The 20,793-nt window shown below is 45.8% G+C and overlaps 1 protein-coding gene across 1 annotated transcript in view; it reads right to left on the bottom strand.

The window, feature by feature from the left end:
• dus3l (dihydrouridine synthase 3-like (S. cerevisiae)) overlaps positions 1-20,557 on the bottom strand; it is a 38,500-nt gene extending 17,943 nt beyond the window's left edge. Inside the window, exons 1-4 of the mRNA XM_068006647.1 lie at positions 20,487-20,557; positions 17,792-17,895; positions 14,427-14,766; positions 11,955-12,686 (exon numbers count right to left, since the gene is read on the bottom strand). Coding sequence (XP_067862748.1) covers positions 11,955-12,686; positions 14,427-14,766; positions 17,792-17,868 — 1,149 coding nt within the window. The 5' untranslated portion in view covers positions 17,869-17,895; positions 20,487-20,557. The remainder of the gene's footprint in view (positions 1-11,954; positions 12,687-14,426; positions 14,767-17,791; positions 17,896-20,486) is intronic.
• Positions 20,558-20,793: the final 236 nt, after the last annotated feature.

The raw sequence follows: 20,793 nt of genomic DNA, 5'->3' as shown, positions 1-20,793 counted from the left end.
CTAGAGGACTAGAGTATAAGGGGGCAGAAGTTATGCTGCAGCTATACAAAACCCTGGTTAGACTGCACCTGGAGTACTGTGAGCAGTTCTGGGCACCGCACCTTCGGAAGGACATATTGGCCTTGGAGGGAGTGCAGCGCAGGTTTACTAGAATGATACCCGGACTTCGAGGGTTAAGTTACGAGGAGAGATTACACAAATTGGGGTTGTATTCTCTAGAGTTTAGAAGGTTAAGGGGTGGTCTGATCGAAGTTTATAAGATACTAAGGGGAACAGATAGGGTGGATAGAGAGAAACTATTTCCGCTGGTTGGGGATTCTAGGAGTAGGGGGCACGGTCTAAAAATTAGAGCCAGACCTTTCAGGAGTGAGATTAGAAAACATTTCTACACACAAAGGGTGGCAGAAGTTTGGAACTCTCTTCCACAAATGGCAATTGATACTAGCTCAATAAGAATAAAACCGGACGGACCACCCGGCACCGGACATGACAAAGGCAAACCAAGCCCAGTCCTCCTCACTAACATCTGGGGACTTGTGCCAAAATTGGGAGAGCTGTCCCACAGACTAGTCAAGCAACAGCCTGACATAGCCATACTCACAGAATCATACCTTTCAGCCAACGTCCCAGACTCTTCCATCATCATCCCTGCCCATGTCCTGTCCCACCGGCAGGACGGACCAACGAGGAGTGGCGGTACCGTGATATAAAGTCAGGAGGGAGTGGCCCTGGGAGTCCTCAACATTGACTCTGGACCTCATGAAATCTTATGGCATCAGGTCAAACATGGGCAAGGAAACCTCCTGCTGATTACCACCTACCGCCCTCCCACAGCTGATGAATCAGTCCTCCTCCATGTTGAACAACACCTGGAGGAAGCACTGAGGGTAGCAAGGGCACAGAATCTACTCTGGGTGGGGGACTTCAATGTCCATCACCAAGAGTGGCTCGGTAGCACCACTACTGACCGAGCTGGCCGAGTCCTAAAGGACATAGCTGCTAGACTGGGCCTGCGGCAGGTGGTGAGCGAACCAACACGAGGGAAAAACTTAATTGACCTCGTCCTCATCAATCTACCTGTCGCAAATGCATCTGTCCATGACAGTATTGGTAAGAGTGACCACCGCACAGTCCTCGTGGAGACGAAGTCCCGTCTTCGCACTGAGGGCTCCATCGAACGTGTTGTGTGGCACGACCACCGTGCTAAATGGGATAGATTCAGAACAGATCTAGTAGCTCAAAACTGGGCATCCATAAGGCGCTGTGAGCCATCAGCTGCAGCAGAATTGTATTCCAGCACAATCTGTAATCTCATGACCCGGCATATTCCTCACTCTACCATTACCAACAAGCCAGGGGATCAACCCTGGTTCAATGAGGAGTGTAGAAGAGCATGCCAGGAGCAGCACCAGGCGTACCTAAAAATGAGGTGCCAACCTGGGGAAGCTACAACTCAGGACTACATGCATGCTAAACAGCGGAAGCAACATGCTATAGACAGAGCTAAGCAATTCCACAACCAACGGATCAGATCAAAGCTCTGCAGTCCTGCCACATCCAGTCGTGAATGGTAGTGGACAATTAAACAACTAATGGGAGGAGGAGGCTCTGCAAACATCCCCATCCTCAATGATGGCGGAGACCAGCACGTGAGTGCAAAAGACAAGGCTGAAGCGTTTGCAACCATCTTCGGCCAGAAGTGCCAAGTGGATGATCCATCTCGGTCTCCTCCCGATATCCACACCATCACAGAAGCCAGTCTTCAGCCAATTTGATTCACTCCACGTGATATCAAGAAACGGCTGAGTGCACTGGATACAGCAAAGGCTATGGGCCCCGACAACATCCCAGCTGTAGTGCTGAAGACTTGTGCTCCAGGACTAGCTGCGCCTCTAGCCAAGCTGTTCCAGTACAGCTGCAACACTGGCATCTACCCAACAATGTGGAAAATTGCTCAGGTATGTCCTGTCCACAAAAAGCAGGATAAATCCAATCCGGCCAATTACCACCCCATCAGCCTACTCTCAATCATCAGCAAAGTGATGGAAGGTGTCGTTGACAGTGCTATCAAGCGGCACTTACTCACCAATAACCTGCTCACCGATGCTCAGTTTGGGTTCTGCCAGGACCACTCGGCTCCAGACCTCATTACAGCCTTGGTCCAAACATGGACAAAAGAGCTGAATTCCAGAGGTGAGGTGAGAGTGACTGCCCTTGACATCAAGGCAGCATTTGACCGAGTGTGGCACCAAGGAGCCCTAGTAAAATTGAAGTCAATGGGAATCAGGGGGAAAACTCTCCAGTGGCTGGAGTCATATTTAGCGCAAAAGAAGATGGTAGTGGTTGTTGGAGGCCAATCATCTCAGCCCCAGGGCATTGCTGCAGAAGTTCCTCAAGGCAGTGTCCTAGGCCCAACCATCTTCAGCTGCTTCATCAATGACCTTCCCTCCATCATAAGGTCAGAAATGGGGATGTTCGCTGATGATTGCACAGTGTTCAGTTCCATTCGCAACCCCTCAGATAATGAAGCAGTCCGAGCCCGCATGCAGCAAGACCTGGACAACATCCAGCTTGGGCTCATAAGTGGCAAGTAACATTCGTGCCAGACAAGTGCCAGGCAATGACCATGTCCAACAAGAGAAAGTCTAACCACCTCCCCTTGACATTCAACGGCATTACCTTCACCAAATCCCCCACCATCAACATCCTGGGGGTCACCATTGACCAGAAACTTAACTGGACCAGCCATATAAATACTGTGGCTACAAGAGCAGGTCAGAGGCTGGGTATTCTGCGGCGAGTGACTCATTTCCTGACTCCCCAAAGCCTTTCCACCATCTACAAGGCACAAGTAAGGAATATTCTCCACTTGCCTGGATGAGTGCAGCTCCAACAACACTCAAGAAGCTCGACACCATCCAGGACAAAGCAGCCCGCTTGATTGGCACCCCATCCACCACCCTAAACATTCACTCCCTTCACCACCGGCGCACTGTGGCTGCAGTGTGTACCATCCACAGGATGCACTGCAGCAACTCGCCAAGGCTTCTTCGACAGCACCTCCCAAACCCGTTACCTCTACCACCTAGGACAAGAGCAGCAGGTACATGGGAACACCACCACCTTCACGTTCCCCTCCAAGTCACACACCATCCCGACTTGGAAATATATCACCGTTCCTTCATCGTCACTGGGTCAAAATCCTGGCACTCCCTTCCTAACAGCACTGTGGGAGAACCTTCACCACACGGACTGCAGCGGTTTAAGAAGGCGGCTCACCACCACCTTCTCAAGGGCAATTAGGGATGGGCAATAAATGCTGGTCTCGCCAGCGACGCCCACATCCCATGAACGAATTAAAAAAATTGCTAAATTTAAATCTGAGATAGATAGCTTTTTGGCAACCAAAGGTATTAAGGGATATGGGCCAAAGGCAGGTATATGGTGTTCGATCACAGATTAGCCATGATCTTATCAAATGGCAGAGCAGGTATGAGGGGCTAAATGGTCTACTCCTGTTACGATGTTCCCTCCTATTTGATGCTCATGTTCTCTTATAATCTCGTTCTCCATCAACCTATAACTTTACTCCCCCCCCCACCCAGTTTCCACTACCTAACATCTCAGGGATAATTCTTTTGGTGGGAGTTCCTTCCACATTTTGATCCTCCCTCATTCTATGCCTTTGAAGTCCAGTTCCCAATACCTCTCATGTACCCAATGCCAACTGCTACACCTCCAAGCTCCCTACCACATTCACCTCCATCACGATCTGCCTCAAGGTCCCTCTCCAGCCCAGTCTGTCTCTGTTAAGACAAATAGAATTTGAGTAAAGAATAGTTCAGAAATAGGAGGGAACAAACAGGGGGCAAATGCAAGGCAGTCTTAGATAAGTTTGAAATGCATGTGTGTAAATGCACGTAGCATAGTAAATAAGGTTGGTGAGCTGCAGGCTCAAGTCGCCACATAGGACAATGATATAACAGAGAACTGGAGCAAAGAAGGGGAGGATTGGGGACTTAATATTCCTGGCTACAAGGCATTCAGGAAAGATAGGGAAGGAAAGAAAGGTGGGAGGGGTAGCAGTATTGATCAAAGAAACTATTATAGCACTGGAAAGGGATGAAGTAGTTGAGGGTTCAAAGACAGTATCTATCTGGTTAGAATTAAGGAACAATAGAGGAGCTATTGCACGACTGGGTGTACAATATAGGCCACCAAATAGCGGAAAGGAGATAGAGGAGAAATATGGCGGCAAATTACAGAAAAGTGCAAGAACTATAGAGTAGTGATAATGGGGCAGTTCAATTATCCCAATATGGACTGGGACAGTAACGGGAGGAATTCCTGAAATGTGTACAATAGAACTCTCTTGAACAGTGTGTTTCCAGCCCAACGAGGAAGCAGTGCTGGATATAGTTCTGGGGAATAAAGTGGGGCCAGTGGAACATGTTTCAGTGGGGGAGCATTTGGGGAACAGTGATCATATCATTAGGTTTAGAGTGGTTATGGAATAGGACTAGAAACAATCAAATGTGAAAATGCTTAACTGGAGGAGGACTAATTTCAATGAGTTAAAAAGGGATCTTGCTCAGGTGGATTGGAATCAAAAATTCGGAGCCAGAAGAGTCATTGAACAATGGTAGGCCTTCAATGTGGAGATGGTTCCGGTACAGAGCAGACACATCCCTATGAGGGGGCAAAGGAAGGGCAGCCAAAGCTAGAGCTCCCTGGATGACTAATGCTATAGAGATTAAAATGCAACAGAAAAAGGCTGATCACAAATGCAAGGTTCATTATAAATTAGAGAACCAACCTGAATACAGAAAGTACAGAGGAGATCTAAAAAAGGAAATAAAGGGGCAAAGAGAGAGTATGAGAATAGATAAGATTGGGAAGTAAATATTCCAGGGTACATGACGCTTAGAAAAGACTGGCAGAATAAAAGGGGGGTGTCGCCCTAATAATAAAGGATGACATAAGGACAGTGGTGAGAAAGAATCTTGGCTCGGAAGATCAGGAAGTATCAGCATGGGTAGAAAGAAGAAATAACAAGGCGCAGAAAATGCTAGTCGGAGTAGTTTATAGGCCCCCTAATACTAGCTATACCTTTGGACAGAGTATTAATCATGAACTAATAGGAGCTTGTAACAAAGGTAATGCAATAATCATGGGGGACTTTAATCTTCATGTAGACTGGGCAAATCAAATTGGCAAAGGTAGTTTGGAAGATGAGTTCATGGCATGCATTCGAGACAGTTTCCTAGAGCAATACGTTATGGAACCAACCAGGGAACAGGCTATTTTAGATCTTAGTATTGTGTAATGAGACAGGGTTAATTAGTAATCTCACAGTAAAGGATCCTCTGGGGAAGAGGTTGTTTTTGTGACTGGAAGCCTGTGGCCAGTGGGGTACCACAGGGATCGGTGCTGGGTCCCTTGCTGTTTGTGGTCTACATTCACGACTTGGATATGAATGTAAAAGGTATGATCAGTAAGTTCGCTGATGATACAAAAATTGGTAGGGTGGTAAATAGCGAGGCGGATAGCTTCAGTCTGCAGGACGATATAGATGGGTTGGTCAGATGGGCGGAACAGTGGCAAATGGAATTTAACCCGGAAAAGTGCGAGGTGATGCACTTTGGAGGGACTAACAAGGCAAGGGAATACACAATGAATGGGAGGACCCTAGGCAAGACAGAGGGTCAGAGGGATCTTGGTGTGCAAGTTCACAGATCCCTGAAGGCGGCGGAACAGGTAGATAAGGTGGTAAAGAAGGCATATGGGATACTTGCCTTTATTAGCCGAGGCATAGAATATAAGAGCAAGGAGGTTATGATGGAGCTGTATAAAACACTGGTTAGGCCACAGCTGGAGTACTGTGTGCAGTTCTGGTGGCCACACTATAGGAAGGATGTGATCGCTTTGGAGAGGGTGCAGAGGAGATTCACCAGGATGTTACCAGGGCTGGAGCGCTTCAGCTATGAAGAGAGACTGGGAAGATTGGGTTTGTTTTCCTTGGAGCAGAGGAGGCTGAGGGGGGACATGATTGAGGTGTACAAAATTATGAGGGGCACAGATAGGATGGATACTAAGGAGCTTTTTCCCTTCGTTGAGGGTTCTATAACAAGGGGGGCATAGATTCAAGGTAAAAGGCGGGAGGTGTAGAGGGGATTTGAGAAAGAACTTTTTCACCCAGAGGGTGGTTGGAGTCTGGAACTCACTGGAGGCAGGAACCCTCACAACATTCAAGAAGCATTTGGATGAGCACTTGAAATGCCATAGCATACAAGGCTACGGACCAAATGCTGGAATATGGGATTAGATTAGACAGGGCTTGATGGCCAGCGCGGACACGATGAGCCGAAGGGCCTCTATCCGTGCTGTATAACTCTATGACTATGACTTTAAGAGTGATCATAATATGATGAATTTCACATCGAGTTTGAGAGTGACATAATTAAGTCTAAAACCATAGTCTTAAACTTAAAGTCAATTACATAGGTATGAGGGGCAAGTTGGGGTAAGATGGATTGGGAAATTAAATTAAAGGGTCTGACAGTTGAAAAGCAATGGCAAACATTTAAAGAAATATTTCAATATTTTCAATATACGTTCCATTGAGAAATAAAAACTCCACGGGAAAAATGATTCACTCGTGGCTAACTAAAAAAGTTAAGGATAGTATTAGATTAAAAAAGAGGTCTATATTGTTGCCAAGATGAGTAGTAAGCCTGAGGATTGGGAGAGTTTTAGAAACCAGCAAAGGATGACCAAAAATTGATAAAAAGGGAGAAAATAGAATATGAAAGTAAACTAGCAAGAAATATAAAAACAGACTGTAAGAGCTTCTACAAGTATGTAAAAAGGAAGAGAGCAGCAAATATAAATGTTGGTCCCCTAGAGGCTGAGACAGGAGAAATTATAATGGGGAATCAGGAATGGCAATGCGTTAAACAAATATTTTGTATCTGTCTTCACAGTAGAAGATGCAAGAAGCATACCAGAAATAGTGGGGAACCAAGAGACTGAGAGTGAGGAACTTAAAGTAATTAATATCAGTAGAGAAAAAGTACTTAGGAAACTAATGGGAGTAAATGGCGATAAATCCCCTAGACCTGATGGCCTACATTTGAGGATTCTAAAAGAGGTGGCTGCATTGGTTATGACCTTCCAAAATTCCCTAGATTCTAGAATGGTCCCATCAGATTGGAAGGTAGCAAATGTAACCCCGCTATTCAAGAAAGGAGGGAGAGAGAAAACAGGGAACTACCGGCCAGTTAGCCTGACATCAGTTGTCGGGAAAATGCTAGAAGCTATTATTATGGAAGTGGTAACAGGGCACTTGGAACATCATAGTATGATTATGATGTGGAGATGCCGGTGATGGACTGGGGTTGACAATTGTAAACAATTTTACAACACCAAGTTATAGTCCAACAAATTTATTTTAAATTCCACAAGCTTTCAGAGGCTTCCTCCTTCCTCAGGTGGCTAACATAAAAGGGAACCCAAAAGACTTTTATAAAGATATAAACAGTAAAAGGGCAGTCAAAGGAAGGGTGGGAGCGATTAGGGACAAAAAAGATCTTCTTGTGGAGGCAGAGGGCATGGCTGAGGTACCAAATGAGTACTTTGCATTGTTTACTAGAGAAGAGGATGCTGCCATTGTAGCAGCAAAGGAGGAAGTAGTAGCAATATTGCACAGGATAAAAATAGATAAAGAGGAGGTACCTAAAAAATTGGCAGTGCTCAAATTAGAAAAGCCACCCGGTCTAGATGGGATGCATCCTAGGTTACGGAGGGAAGTAAAGATGGAAATTGGGGAGGCTCTAGCCACAATCTTCCAATCCTCCTTAGATATGGGGATGGTGCCAGAGGACTCGAGGATTGCAAATGTTACACCCCTGTTCAAAAAAGGGGAGTAATTAACCCAGCAATTACAGGCCAGTCATACGAACATACGAATTAAGAGCAGGAGTAGGCCATTCGGCCCCTCGAGCCTGCTCTGCCATTTGAGAAGGTCATGGCTGATCTGATTGCAACCTCAACCCTACTTTCCTGTCTACCTACTATAACCTTTGACTCCCTTGTTAATCAGGAATCTATCTAACTCAGCCTTAAAAGTATTCAATGATCCTGCCTCCACCACTCTCTGGGGAAGGGAGTTCCACAGACTCATGACCCTCAGAGAAAAAATTTCTCCTCATCTCCGTCTTGAATGAGAGACCCCTTATTTTTAAACTATGGCCCCTAGTTCTGGTCTCTCCCACAAGGGGAAACATCCTCTCAGCATCAACCCCTTCTAGTCCCCTCAGGATCTTATATGTTTCAATAAGATCACCTCTCATTCTTCTAAACTCCAGTGTATACAGGCCCAACTTGTCCAACCTTTCCTCATAAGATAACCCCCTCATCCCAGGAATCAGTCAAGTGAACCTTCTCTGAACCACCTCCAAAGCAATTATGTCCTTTCTTAAATAAAGAGACCAAAACTGCAAACAGTATTCCAGATGTGATCTCACCAACGCCCTGTACAACTGTAGCAAAACATCTCTAATTTTATGTTCCATTCCCCTTGCAATAAATGACAACACTCCATTTACCTTCCGAATCACGTGCTGCACCTGCATACTAACTTTTTGTGATTCATATACTAGGACAACCAGATTCCTCTGTACCGCAGAGTTCTGCAATCTCTCTCCATTTAAATATACTGCTTTTCTATTCCTCCTGCCAAAGTGGACAAGTTCACATTTTCCCACATTATACTCCATCTGCCAAATTTTTGCCCACTCACTTAACCTATCTATATCCCTTTGCAGTCAGACTCCTTATGAGTTCTTCACAACTTACTTTCTCACCAACCTTTGTCATCAGCAAATTTAGCAACCATACATTCGGTCCCTTCATCCAAATCATTGATACAGATTGTAAATAGTTGAGGCTCAAGCACCGATCCCTGTGGCACTCCACTCATTACAACTTGTCAGCCTAACATCGGTGGTGGGGAAACTTTTATAGACAATCGTAGCTTGTTACAGCACAAAAGGTGGCCATTCAGCTTATCGTGCCTGTGCCGGCTCTTTGAAAGAGCTATCCTATTAGTCCCATTTCCCTGCTGTTTCCTTATGGTCCTGTAAATTTTTTCCCCTTCAAGTACTATTCTAAGAACCTTTTGCAAGTTATTATTGAATCTACTTCCATCACCCTTTCAGGCAGTGCATTCCAGATCATAACAACTCACTGCGTAAAAATATGCTCCCTCATACCACCTCTGGTTCTTTTGTCAATCATCTTAAATCTGTGTCCTCTGGTTACCGACCCTTCTGTCACTGGAAATAGTTTCTCCTTATTTACTCTATAAAAACCGATCATGATTTTGAACACTTCTGTCAAATCTCCTCTTGACCTTCTCTGCTCAATAATCCGGGACAAAATTAATTGGCATTTGGAAAGGTGTGGGCTAATAAATGAAAGTCAGCACAGATGTTAATGGAAAATCGTGTTTGACTAACTTGATTGAGTTCTTTGATGAAGTAACGGAAAAGATTGATGAGGGTAATGCAAGTGATGATATGTATATGGACTTTCAAAAGGCATTTGATGAAGTACCACATAATAGATTTGTTAGCAAAATTAAAGTCCATGGGATTAAAGGAACAGTGGCAGCGTGGATACAAAATTAGCTAAGGGACAGAAAGCAGAGAGTAGTGGTGGATGGTTGTTTTTCAGACTGGAGAGAAGTATACAGTGGTGTTCCCCAGGGGTCAGTTTTAGGACCAGGACTTGGGTATAGAGGGTATAATTTCAAAGTTTGAAGATGACATGAAACTCAGAAATGTAGTAAACAATGTGGAGGATAGTAACAGACTTTAGGGCGACATAGACAGACTGGTGAAATGGGCAGATACATGGCAGATGAAATTTAACGCAGAAAAGTGCAAAGTGATACATTTTGGTCGGAAGACTGAGAAGAGGCAATATAAACTAATTGGTGCAATTTTAAAGGGAGTGCAGGAACAGACACCTGGGGTTGTATGTACACAAATCCTTGAAGGTGGCAGGACAAGTTGAGAAGGCAGTTAAAAAAGCATATGGGATCCTGGGCTTTATTAACAGAGGCAAGGAGTACAAAAGCAAGAAAGTTATGCTAAACCTTTAGGAAAAAAAGAGGTTAAGGGAAGATTTGATAGAGGTGTTCAAAATCATGAACGGTTTTGACAGAGTAAATAAGGAGAAACTGTTTCCAGTGGCAGAAGGGTCAGTAACCAGAGGACACAGATTTAAGGTGATCGGCAAAAAAGCCAGAGGCGACATGAGGAAACATTTTTTTTATGCAGCGAGTTGGAATGATCTGGAGTGTGCTGCCTGAAAGGGCGGCGGTAGATTCAGTAGTAACTTTCGAAAGGCAATTGGATAAATACTTGAAGGGAAAAAAAACTGACAGGGCTATGGGGATAAAGAGCAGGGGAATGGGACTAATTGGATAGCTCTTTCAAAAAGAGCCCACACAAGCATGATGGGCCAAATGACCTCCTCCTGTGCTGTACCTACCAAGATACAATGAAAGCACTGGTTCTTTAAAAACAACTCCGCACTCCACAGTCACAGAATTATATCCACAAAGAACTTTAAAATCAATTTTTATTCCCTAATAAAAACCACAGGTTTCCGTTTTTATTTTTTAGCAGCAAACCTGAAAAACAATCAGGGTGAAACAATTAGAGCCCAAAAATCCTGGCTAAATCCAATGAAATTATTACAAATCAGTTTTTATTTTGAACGTCATTAAATCTCAAGGCAACAAGCAAAAGACTATTAAGACACAGTTAAGCTAAATGACAATCCACCATTTTCACAAAGTTCAGACATAATTTCTTATGGGCTTTTTTATTGGCAATTCCAAGTTATGTACTGTCAAGCTCTTTTAGCAGTAAAATAAATTTATAGTATTTGTGGACAGACTGTGCACTGCAAAATGTATGTTTAAAGTTGTACATCACCACATAGTAGTGTGAAGCATAAATATTTTTCCAGTCTGACTGAAATATTAAATAGTTGATGCTGAAATTTAATTTTGCAGCATGCACTACAAACAGTATACTGTAATCATTGTATTCGGTGCATCTATTTTGTTAGACATGGCTGAAAAGATTGTCGAAGTTCTCCAATGTGCATCCTAACATTACGATGCAACTTGCACACATCTCCAGACCTACTGAAGGAAGTTCAGGCTCAACCAGGGCTTGATGTCAGATAGCACAATGTCAGATGTGGAATCAAGCATGCTGGCAGAGAAGTGCACTTGGGCACCAAAGGTGTAGATATGGAAGCTGGCCCCATGTTTGCAAATATCACTGAGGGGTACCATGTGGATGAAGAATAGAAGAGGCAAAGGATGGAGCCTTGGAGCACAGTGGAGGTGACCAGACAGGAAAGGAAGAAGCAACATTCAAAAGAGGTGAATGGACGACGCTAGGATAAGTAGGAATAAAATGAAGAGAAAGTAGCATCACAGAACTATACTACGATGTGGAGATGCCGGTGATGGACTGGGGTGGACAAATGTAAGGAATCTTACAACACCAGGTTATAGTCCAACAGTTTTATTTGAAAATCACAAGCTTTCGGAGCTTACCTCCTTAGTCAGGTGAGTGAAGGGTTCACTCTTCACTCACCTGACGAAGGAGGTAAGCTCCGAAAGCTTGTGATTTTCAAATAAAACTGTTGGACTATAACCTGGTGTTGTAAGATTCCTTACATTAGAACTATACTACAGAAGAAAGGTTGTGGAGAATGGAATGATTGACTGTGTCAAAGGTAGCAGTTTTCATATATAGTTAGGAAAACTGTCACGACAGTTATATATCATCAAGGAATATTTTATACACTGCCTCTATGGAAAGATAAATTCTGGTTATTTTCCTATGGATTAAAATAAGGAAACTTACTTGTTTCTTCTCACAGGATCGAAGCTTTATGATGTCTTCATCAGTCACAACACCTAATGTTTTTGCAGAGGTTATTTGTTCAATGTCATCTTTAACAGAATTGGCTATGACTGTATCTGTCCCTGAAGTAGGAATAGTCTGTTTTATTTCAACATTCCTCGGTTTTTCTTCAGATATAGGACCATTATCCAATTTGTTTTCTGTATAGCAAGGTGTACTCTGTGGTTCTGCAATTATATTATCCTTCGATTCTACAAAAAAATTGTTTTCCTCCTTGGCTCTACTTGAGACACTAATAGCTGACTTCACCTCCACTGCAATACCTGTGATAACTTTCTCCTCAACACATTTTAATTGGGTAGCAACAGTTTTCTTTTCTGCATTACCTCGTTTTTCAGATTTATTATCTTTGCTCAACTGTTTCAAATATTGCTCAGATTTGTTAAAACAAAATTTCTTTTTGCGTAGGACCTGCTGCAGTTCTTTGTTGAGACTGTTTTGCACAATTACTTTTTTCTCCCATGTCTTCATTAGATCCTCATTAACCAGGTTCTTGTTATCTGGCCCAATGTGAGATTTTGCATAGCGGCAGGTAATACCATATTGACACCTTCCGTACGTGTCAAATAAGTAACATCGGTCTCCAAGATCAGCAGGCTTGGATGCCAGGTACTTCGACACATCATGCAAAAATCTGCACTTGTCACCAAAGTAACATTTCTTCGGAGGTTCCTTAGGAAAAAAAACAAAAATTAATGTCTGCTTCAGCATATTTATTAAGCATGTTTACTAACAGTACATAGTTACAACAGGTTAATGAGGAAGAGGTGCTAAAACCTGACAGGACAGTCCTGCAATCTCAGGATTGTGAAGCACTACAAACTAATAATAGGATATACCTGCAAACTCAATGACGAGCCATTATGGCTTAACAGAAGACAGCCACAATACTTTAACAAGATTTTTTGTGAGGGCACTATAACCTAATAACGAATCATGCCTACAAACTGTTTGTAACTGGATAACAGATATTTATGTTCTTGTGCTTAGTTCGTAAGATTTTACTGTACATACACAGAACATGTAGTATACCATGGGGTTCCTTGTGCTGCCTTTTCAACTAGCTATACAAAGCCGTTCCATATTAGTTGGTCAATTGACCAGTATGTAGGCTGATTCTTGCACTTAGGTCTCTCCTTACTGTTGTATTGATTTCATCAAGATGAAGCACCATCTTCAGTGCCAATGTCTCAAACTCCTCAATAACATCCATGTTATCTTCCAAATGGTTCTCAAGATGCATCCTACTCAGGGTGCACTCTCCCACTTCATTAAGCAAGCAATTCTATCTTTACAACCGAATTTTTGCTAGCCTGAATTCATCAGTCTCATTTTTCATCTTGATTTGGGGTGAGGTGTTTTGAATGTCAAAAAGTCAGCTAGGTTTTATATAAACCTAGGACAACAAACAATGGATGGGCCTTAGTTCGAGCTTGAATGTTTAGGCAGTAGTTGACAGGTGATAGAAACGAGTTGTGTATTTGTACCATAACTTTGAATGTTGGTTAGTAAAATTTTGGGCACCACAACTTAATAACAGGATGCACCTACCACCTATTAATGGAAGAGGAAGAGTAATATAACCCAACACTGGAACACATCTGGAACTTGTAATGTCACCTAATAAGAAGTTCTACATTTGTACTATCTTCTTTACATTTCTGAAGGTCTCTTTCTCACCCCCGCTTCCCCCCTGCCCCAGCACTGTCCACCTGCATGATGCTTCCACCAGTTAATCCCTCTTGATAAGGCCATAAGGCTCAATTTTTGCCTAAAAGTTCTCACGTTCTAATTCCATAAGAATTTCTAATAGACAGGAAAAACTTCCAAGTCCTTAAAAGGTATACTCAAACTAAAATTTCAATAAGGCCACCAGTTTACAGTGATGTAAATGAGTCAGCAACCCTTTTCCACCATGAGTATAATTTTATACTTCACACAACAACAAAAAAGACTGTGCAAGTACCACTAAAGAACAGGCAACATTTGCAGTTACACAGAGACTGACATCAAGGCCGTTGCACATTATAAAGAAACAAGTGTTGAAATTCAAAGAAATTTTACCTCCATTTTTTGGGTCTTGTTGGGCCATGCAACTTCTATGGCTGAGACAGCAAGCAGCGCGCATACCCCCATATTTTTTATTAATGCAGTTGGTCATTAGGGTGAGTGATAATTCTTTTTCAGATTTCCTCCCACTGCTACCCCTATCCCTTAGGGAAGTAGAATGCAGGGACTGAACATCTCTCCATAGCAATGCAGCCAAGACTGGGAACTCAGCTGAGTGTGAAAACTGGGGAAAGGGACAAAAGTTTAACTTGTGATCCCGTGCTGCACAGCTGTATACACTGCTACTCCACAGCAATACAGCATCAGATATGGACAAAACGTCATTTTTAAAAAAAAACTTACTTGGCATACCGAGGTACACAACTTTGGATCATGATCATACTGGTTTGGCTTCATATGAGGCCTGTTTTTATTTTGGCCCCTGGCTTTCTTATTACTTTGTTTGTGTTCCCCTTCTTTCTGACATAATTCTCCATTATCCTTTTCAGATTTATTTTTATCTTGAACATTTTCATCTTCTTCATCCAGTTTAATTCTTTTTACTTTATGCTCTGGGAGGTCACAGTCTGCAGCACCTTCAGTACCACCTCCACCTTTCAGATGATCTTTGTCAGCAACCTTTAGGTCTTTATCCCTTCCACCATTAACATATTCATGGAAATGATCTTTGGTAGTACGATACCTGTAAGAAAAAAAAAATCCTTGCAAATTAAATGAATCCACAAAGTTTGAAAAACATTTTTCTTTCTTGATAAGCAAGGTGTCAAAAGTGTGGAAAACCATGTGCAGGAGTCTCCAAACCAAGCTACTGAAAAATCCATGTTTACCCATATGGACACATTTCACCTAGTCAAGTGCAGAGATTTTAGGTGCAAGTTGACAAGAGTCAAGGTTTAGCGACTGTGGAGTGTGCACAGGGGTTGCTAGAATTTAATTACCTAAATCACACAGCTAACTAACACAGCATTGGTAAACTTCCTGTTGCTTGTCCAACTAGGAGCACCCTACCTGTTAGGATGCAAGATTATCTTGAACCAAGTGGGAAGAATCTCAGCCTGGGCTACTTATCCAAGAAGCACCCTACCTGTCAGGATATAGGGTTATCTGGAAGCAAGTGAAAAGAATTCCAGCCACAGTGACAAATCTACCTTCAGGTTCCAGAAATAAGCCAGAGCGGCTGGAATATTACAGATTTCACTGGCTCAGATATTGAGTTACTGAATCTAACGGAATCATCTCAATCCCAAAAAGACCCAGTATACCTCCTCTCCATGCATCCTCCCCTCCCACCAAGTGGTTATGGTACATTTATAAAAATGACCTGAATGTATAATACTTTATGTGACCTGAAGTGTTATAGATCAAGAAGCACTTTTGATAGAAGCCAACATGAAGAAAATATAGCAAAGTTACAAACTACAGCGCACGTGACTGAATTTAGACCAAAAATAATTGGACAAACATGTGAACAATTAAATTAGCTGATCTACGGCAGGCCCATTCCAGAATCATAGTTAGTTAAGAAATAAAACCATGATCAGCGCATGCTCATTTCTAAATGATTCCTCTTCGTAGTAAACAACAGCATTTGCTAACCAGTACATTTAGAGTTTGCCCTCTGAATGATGCTCAATAATTTACTTTAAATTTAAACTTTAAATGGCTGGTTCAGTGGTCAAGTGATATTTCCTTCACATAAATACCGACGAAGTTTGACAGGTTTTACACTTTGTGTGGTAGATGTTAATATCTGAATGGTCACCAGTCCCTTCATACATTTCCTTTAATGGCTCATCAATTGGAGAGGTTAGAGTTGTTAATATTTCAAACAAGTTATTCTAGGCACCATGCAACTTTCTAGATTTAATTACTTTCTGAAATGGAGCACTGAAACAAAGAAAGGCAACGGGGGTAATTTTAACCCCCAAGAACAGGTGGGTTGGCGGCGGGTGGGAGTTGAAAATAGTTGTTTTTTGGGTTGCAATCGCAAAATTTGCATTCCTAGTATACTTTTACGCGCTCACATTAAACCCGGAAGTGAAGCCGGGTTGCGGTCCCAACCCAAAAAGCAACTATTTTCAACTCCCACCTGCCCTCAACCCACTCGTTCTTGGGGGTTAAAATCACCCCCAATATATCTAGGCAAGATGTTTTCCATTGAATACAATGTTAAGGCCTGACTGTGCAATGAGTTACGTGTACTGGCCACCAACGTCACAGAAGAATACGGTCTTCTTAGAGGCGCAGCTGGCTGAAGTCAATTTTTAAGTCAGGTTTACCTACCCATCTGACATCACATGATAAGAAAAACAGACATCTCCCACTTGTTACATCCACGTCTCACTACTCTAAGCACTACACAGATTTCAATTGTTTAAATCTCCTCAAAGTCTTACAGCACTTTCATCTACAGTAGAGAAATGATTATATTTAATTAATCCTCAGGTGCTTGTATTTTCTTTTATTAAAGCTGCAGCAGTTGGCAATATTGTAGTCAAAATAGATTCCATATTTTACCAGATTAAATTGCATTTACATGCCAGCATATATTTCTTAAGTGCTATATGTCTCATGGAGCTTTTCACAATACTCTGCAGAAATTTTCCCCATTACATGCTTCCACTGAATGTTTCTCCATCTCCATCAGTTTTGTTTTTGTTCTGCCATCACTTGGCAATAAGAATGAAAATATTATTTCACACGTGAATTCCCCCATAATCAACAGAAGAAACATGCTCTATGTATTTTAATCTTGCGTCAGCCACGGCTCAACGGTAGTCAGAAAGTTGTGGGTTCAAGTCCCAATCCAGAGACTGGAGCACACAAACCCCAGGCTGACACTTCAGTGCAGTACTGAGGCAGTGCTCCCTGTCAGACGTGCCATCTTTCAGATGAGATGTCTGCCCCCTTAGGTGGACGTAATATTTGACCAGTATCCTGGTCAAATATTTATCCCTCAACCAACACCTAAAGAACAGATAATCTGGTCATTTATCTCATTGCTGTTCATGGGGCCTTGCTGTGCACAAATTGGCTGCCACGTTTCCTACATTACAACAGTGACTACACTTCAAAAGTAATTAATTGGCTGTTAAGTGCTTTGGGGCATCCTGAGGTTGTGAAAGGCATTATATAGAGAGAAATGCAAGCCTGTCTATGTGCTTCACACAGATCCTGTAAAAGACTGAAATATGTGCTTATAGGCCAATTGAATTGTCATTGATTTCAGTTTACATACACGAAGTTCACTGATAATGAAGCATAAATATTGGTCCAGATTTAATGTACCAATTGTTTTTTATGTCTTTAGTTAAACGACATCTTGCATTTATATAGTACCTTTAACATCATAAAGCATCCCAAAGCTCTTCACAGGAGCATTATCAGACAAAAATCTGACACCAAGCCACATAAGCAGATAGCTGGACAGGTGACTGAAAGCTTGGTCAAAGAAGCGCCTTAAAAGGAGAGAGAGGTAGAGAGGTTTAGGGAAGGAATTCCAGAGTTTGGGGCCTAGCAAATCATAATCGCTAACTGCGGCAGGAAACATCTAAAATGATAAGAATTATATACAGTCCATGGGAAAGAAAGATGATTAAAACAAGAGCGGTAAATCAATGTGTAATTGGCAAAGTGCTTGATTATGGCTTTCAGTATGCCTGCAAGAAATAATTTTAAATCTTTTAAAGCAAAATTCTCAGACTTACTGAGGCTTGATGGCTGCTACTCCTGGGTCAGTCACATTATCATTGGTAGAGTTGTTGGCATCTCCTCCTTCAGCCATAATTAACCCAGTTAAAGCTTGTAAATACTAAAAAAAAAAGCAATATTATCACCAACTCTCTGACATCACACCGGCATTTAAATCAGACTTACTACTGGTCCACTATCTGGAATTATCTAAAATGTGAACTCAATACCAGAAATGTAGTTTCTAAAATGCAAGCCCATTTCTCCCGCTTACTTCAGTGCCTCATGATGTGCAGGTTTTAATAATTAAAGATGTTTTTAATGAATTTGCAACATGATTAAAGCAAACCGTGTGCCCCACCACACGGAGGTGGAGACCCGAACTTAAATCTCCAGCGGTATTTTTCTCCTCGCAGTCAAATGCCTTTCACCAGAGACAAGTCCCGCGGGCCGCCCGCCACCCCACCACCACCACCATCAGACAGGTCCCGCGGGTCGCCCCCCCCCCATCAGAGACAGGTCCCGCGGTCCCCCCCCCATCAGAGACAGGTCCCGCGGTCCCCCCCCCCATCAGAGACAGGTCCCGAGGGCCCCCTCCCCTCCATCAGAGACAGGTCCCGCGGGCCCCCGCCATCAGAGACAGGTCCCGCGGGCCCCCTCCCCCCCATCAGAGACAGGTCCCGCGGGCCCCCTCCCCCCCAATCAGAGACAGGTCCCGCGGGCCCCCCCCCCATCAGAGACAGGTCCCTCGGGCCCCCTCCCCCCCCCATCAGAGACAGGTCCCGCGGGTCCCCTCCCCCATCAGAGACAGGTCCGGCGTCCCCCCCCCCCCCATCAGAGACAGGTCCGGCGTCCCGCCCCCCCCCCCCCATCAGAGACAGGTCCCGCGGGCCCCCTCCCCCCCCATCAGAGACAGGTCCCGCGGGCCCCCTCCCCCCCCCATCAGAGACAGGTCCCGCGGGCCCCCTTCACCCCATCAGAGACAGGTCCCGCGGGCCCCCTTCACCCCATCAGAGACAGGTCCCTCGGGCCCCCTTCCCCCGCCCATCAGAGACAGGTCCCTCGGGCCCCCTCCCCCCCCCATCAGAGACAGGCCCCGCGGGCCCCCTCCCCCCCCATCAGAGACAGGTCCTGCGGGCCCCCTCCCCCCCCCCCATCAGAGACAGGTCCCTCGGGCCACCTCCCCCCCCATCAGAGACAGGTCCCTCGGGCCCCCTCCCCCCCCCATCAGAGACAGGTCCCTCGGGCCCCCTCCCCCCCCCATCAGAGACAGGTCCCTCGGGCCCCCTCCCCCCCCCCATCAGAGACAGGCCCCGCGGGCCCCCTCCCCCCCCATCAGAGACAGGCCCCGCGGGCCCCCTCCCCCATCAGAGACAGGTCCCTCGGGCCCCCTCCCCCCCCATCAGAGACAGGTCCCTCGGGCCCCCTCCCCCCCCCCATCAGAGACAGGTCCCTCGGGCCCCCTCCCCCCCCCCATCAGAGACAGGTCCCTCGGGCCCCCTCCCTCCCCCCCATCAGAGACAGGTCCCTCGGCCCCCCCCCCCCCATCAGAGACAGGCCCCGCGGGCCCCCTCCCCCCCCCATCAGAGACAGGCCCCGCGGGCCCCCTCCCCCCATCAGAGACAGGCCCCTCGGGCCCCCTCCCCCCCCCATCAGAGACAGGTCCCTCGGGTCCCTCGGGCCCCCTCCCCCCCCCCATCAGAGACAGGTCCCTCGGGCCCCCTCCCCCCCCATCAGAGACAGGTCCCTCGGGCCCCCTCCCCCCCCCATCAGAGACAGGTCCCTCGGGCCCCCTCCCCCCCCATCAGAGACAGGCCCCGCGGGCCCCCTCCCATCAGAGACAGGTCCCTCGGGCCCCCTCCCCCCCCCCATCAGAGACAGGTCCCTCGGGCCCCCTCCCCCCCCCCATCAGAGACAGGTCCCTCGGGCCCCCTCCCTCCCCCCCATCAGAGACAGGTCCCTCGGCCCCCCCCCCCCCATCAGAGACAGGCCCCGCGGGCCCCCTCCCCCCCCCATCAGAGACAGGCCCCGCGGGCCCCCTCCCCCCATCAGAGACAGGCCCCTCGGGCCCCCTCCCCCCCCCATCAGAGACAGGTCCCTCGGGTCCCTCGGGCCCCCTCCCCCCCCCCATCAGAGACAGGTCCCTCGGGCCCCCTCCCCCCCCATCAGAGACAGGTCCCTCGGGCCCCCTCCCCCCCCCATCAGAGACAGGTCCCTCGGGCCCCCTCCCCCCCCATCAGAGACAGGCCCCGCGGGCCCCCTCCCATCAGAGACAGGTCCCTCGGGCCCCCTCCCCCCCCATCAGAGACAGGTCCCTCGGGCCCCCTCCCCCCCCATCAGAGACAGGCCCCTCGGGCCCCCTCCCCCCCCCATCAGAGACAGGTCCCTCGGGTCCCTCGGGCCCCCTCCCCCCCCCCATCAGAGACAGGTCCCTCGGGCCCCCTCCCCCCCATCAGAGACAGGCCCCGCGGGCCCCCTCCTCCCCCCCCCCCCCCCATCAGAGACAGGTCCCTCGGGCCTCCTCCCCCCTCCCCCTTCACACGGATTAAACGTTCAAAGCCCGAAGGACATAAATCCGACCGGTTTGACACGAACTCGGCCGAAGAGGCGGTGAGAATGAGATCCAACCGCTGTTTGAAGATCACGCTCCTGGTTGAGGGTGAACCTTCGCCAGAAGTGAAGCTGAACCAATAAATCCGAATGAAGACAAACCTTTCACTCCCGGACCGACACGTGCTGCACACTCCGGGTGCAGCGCACCAAAAACTCCCGCTGCAACTCGGAAGCGCTTAAATGGTTCCGCAGAATTGTCGCATTTCTGACCATTTCACTGCAACACAGGCCGCAGCATCCTCATTTATTTATTTTATTTTGACAGGAGATGAAATTTGTGCTTGAAAACATTTCTAAAACTGCTATAGTATCGCAGCTTTTTTATAAATGAATGGAATGACGTTTTTAATCAGCAAGGGACCTAGACTGCAAATCCCTCCAAATACTTGGATCTATGTTTATTGTC

Source organism: Heptranchias perlo, chromosome 2 (assembly GCF_035084215.1).
Source record: "Heptranchias perlo isolate sHepPer1 chromosome 2, sHepPer1.hap1, whole genome shotgun sequence".
In the NCBI taxonomy this organism is placed as follows: domain Eukaryota; kingdom Metazoa; phylum Chordata; class Chondrichthyes; order Hexanchiformes; family Hexanchidae; genus Heptranchias; species Heptranchias perlo.
Note: the sequence above shows the minus strand (reverse complement) of the source record. Positions and strands in the feature narration are given on the sequence as shown.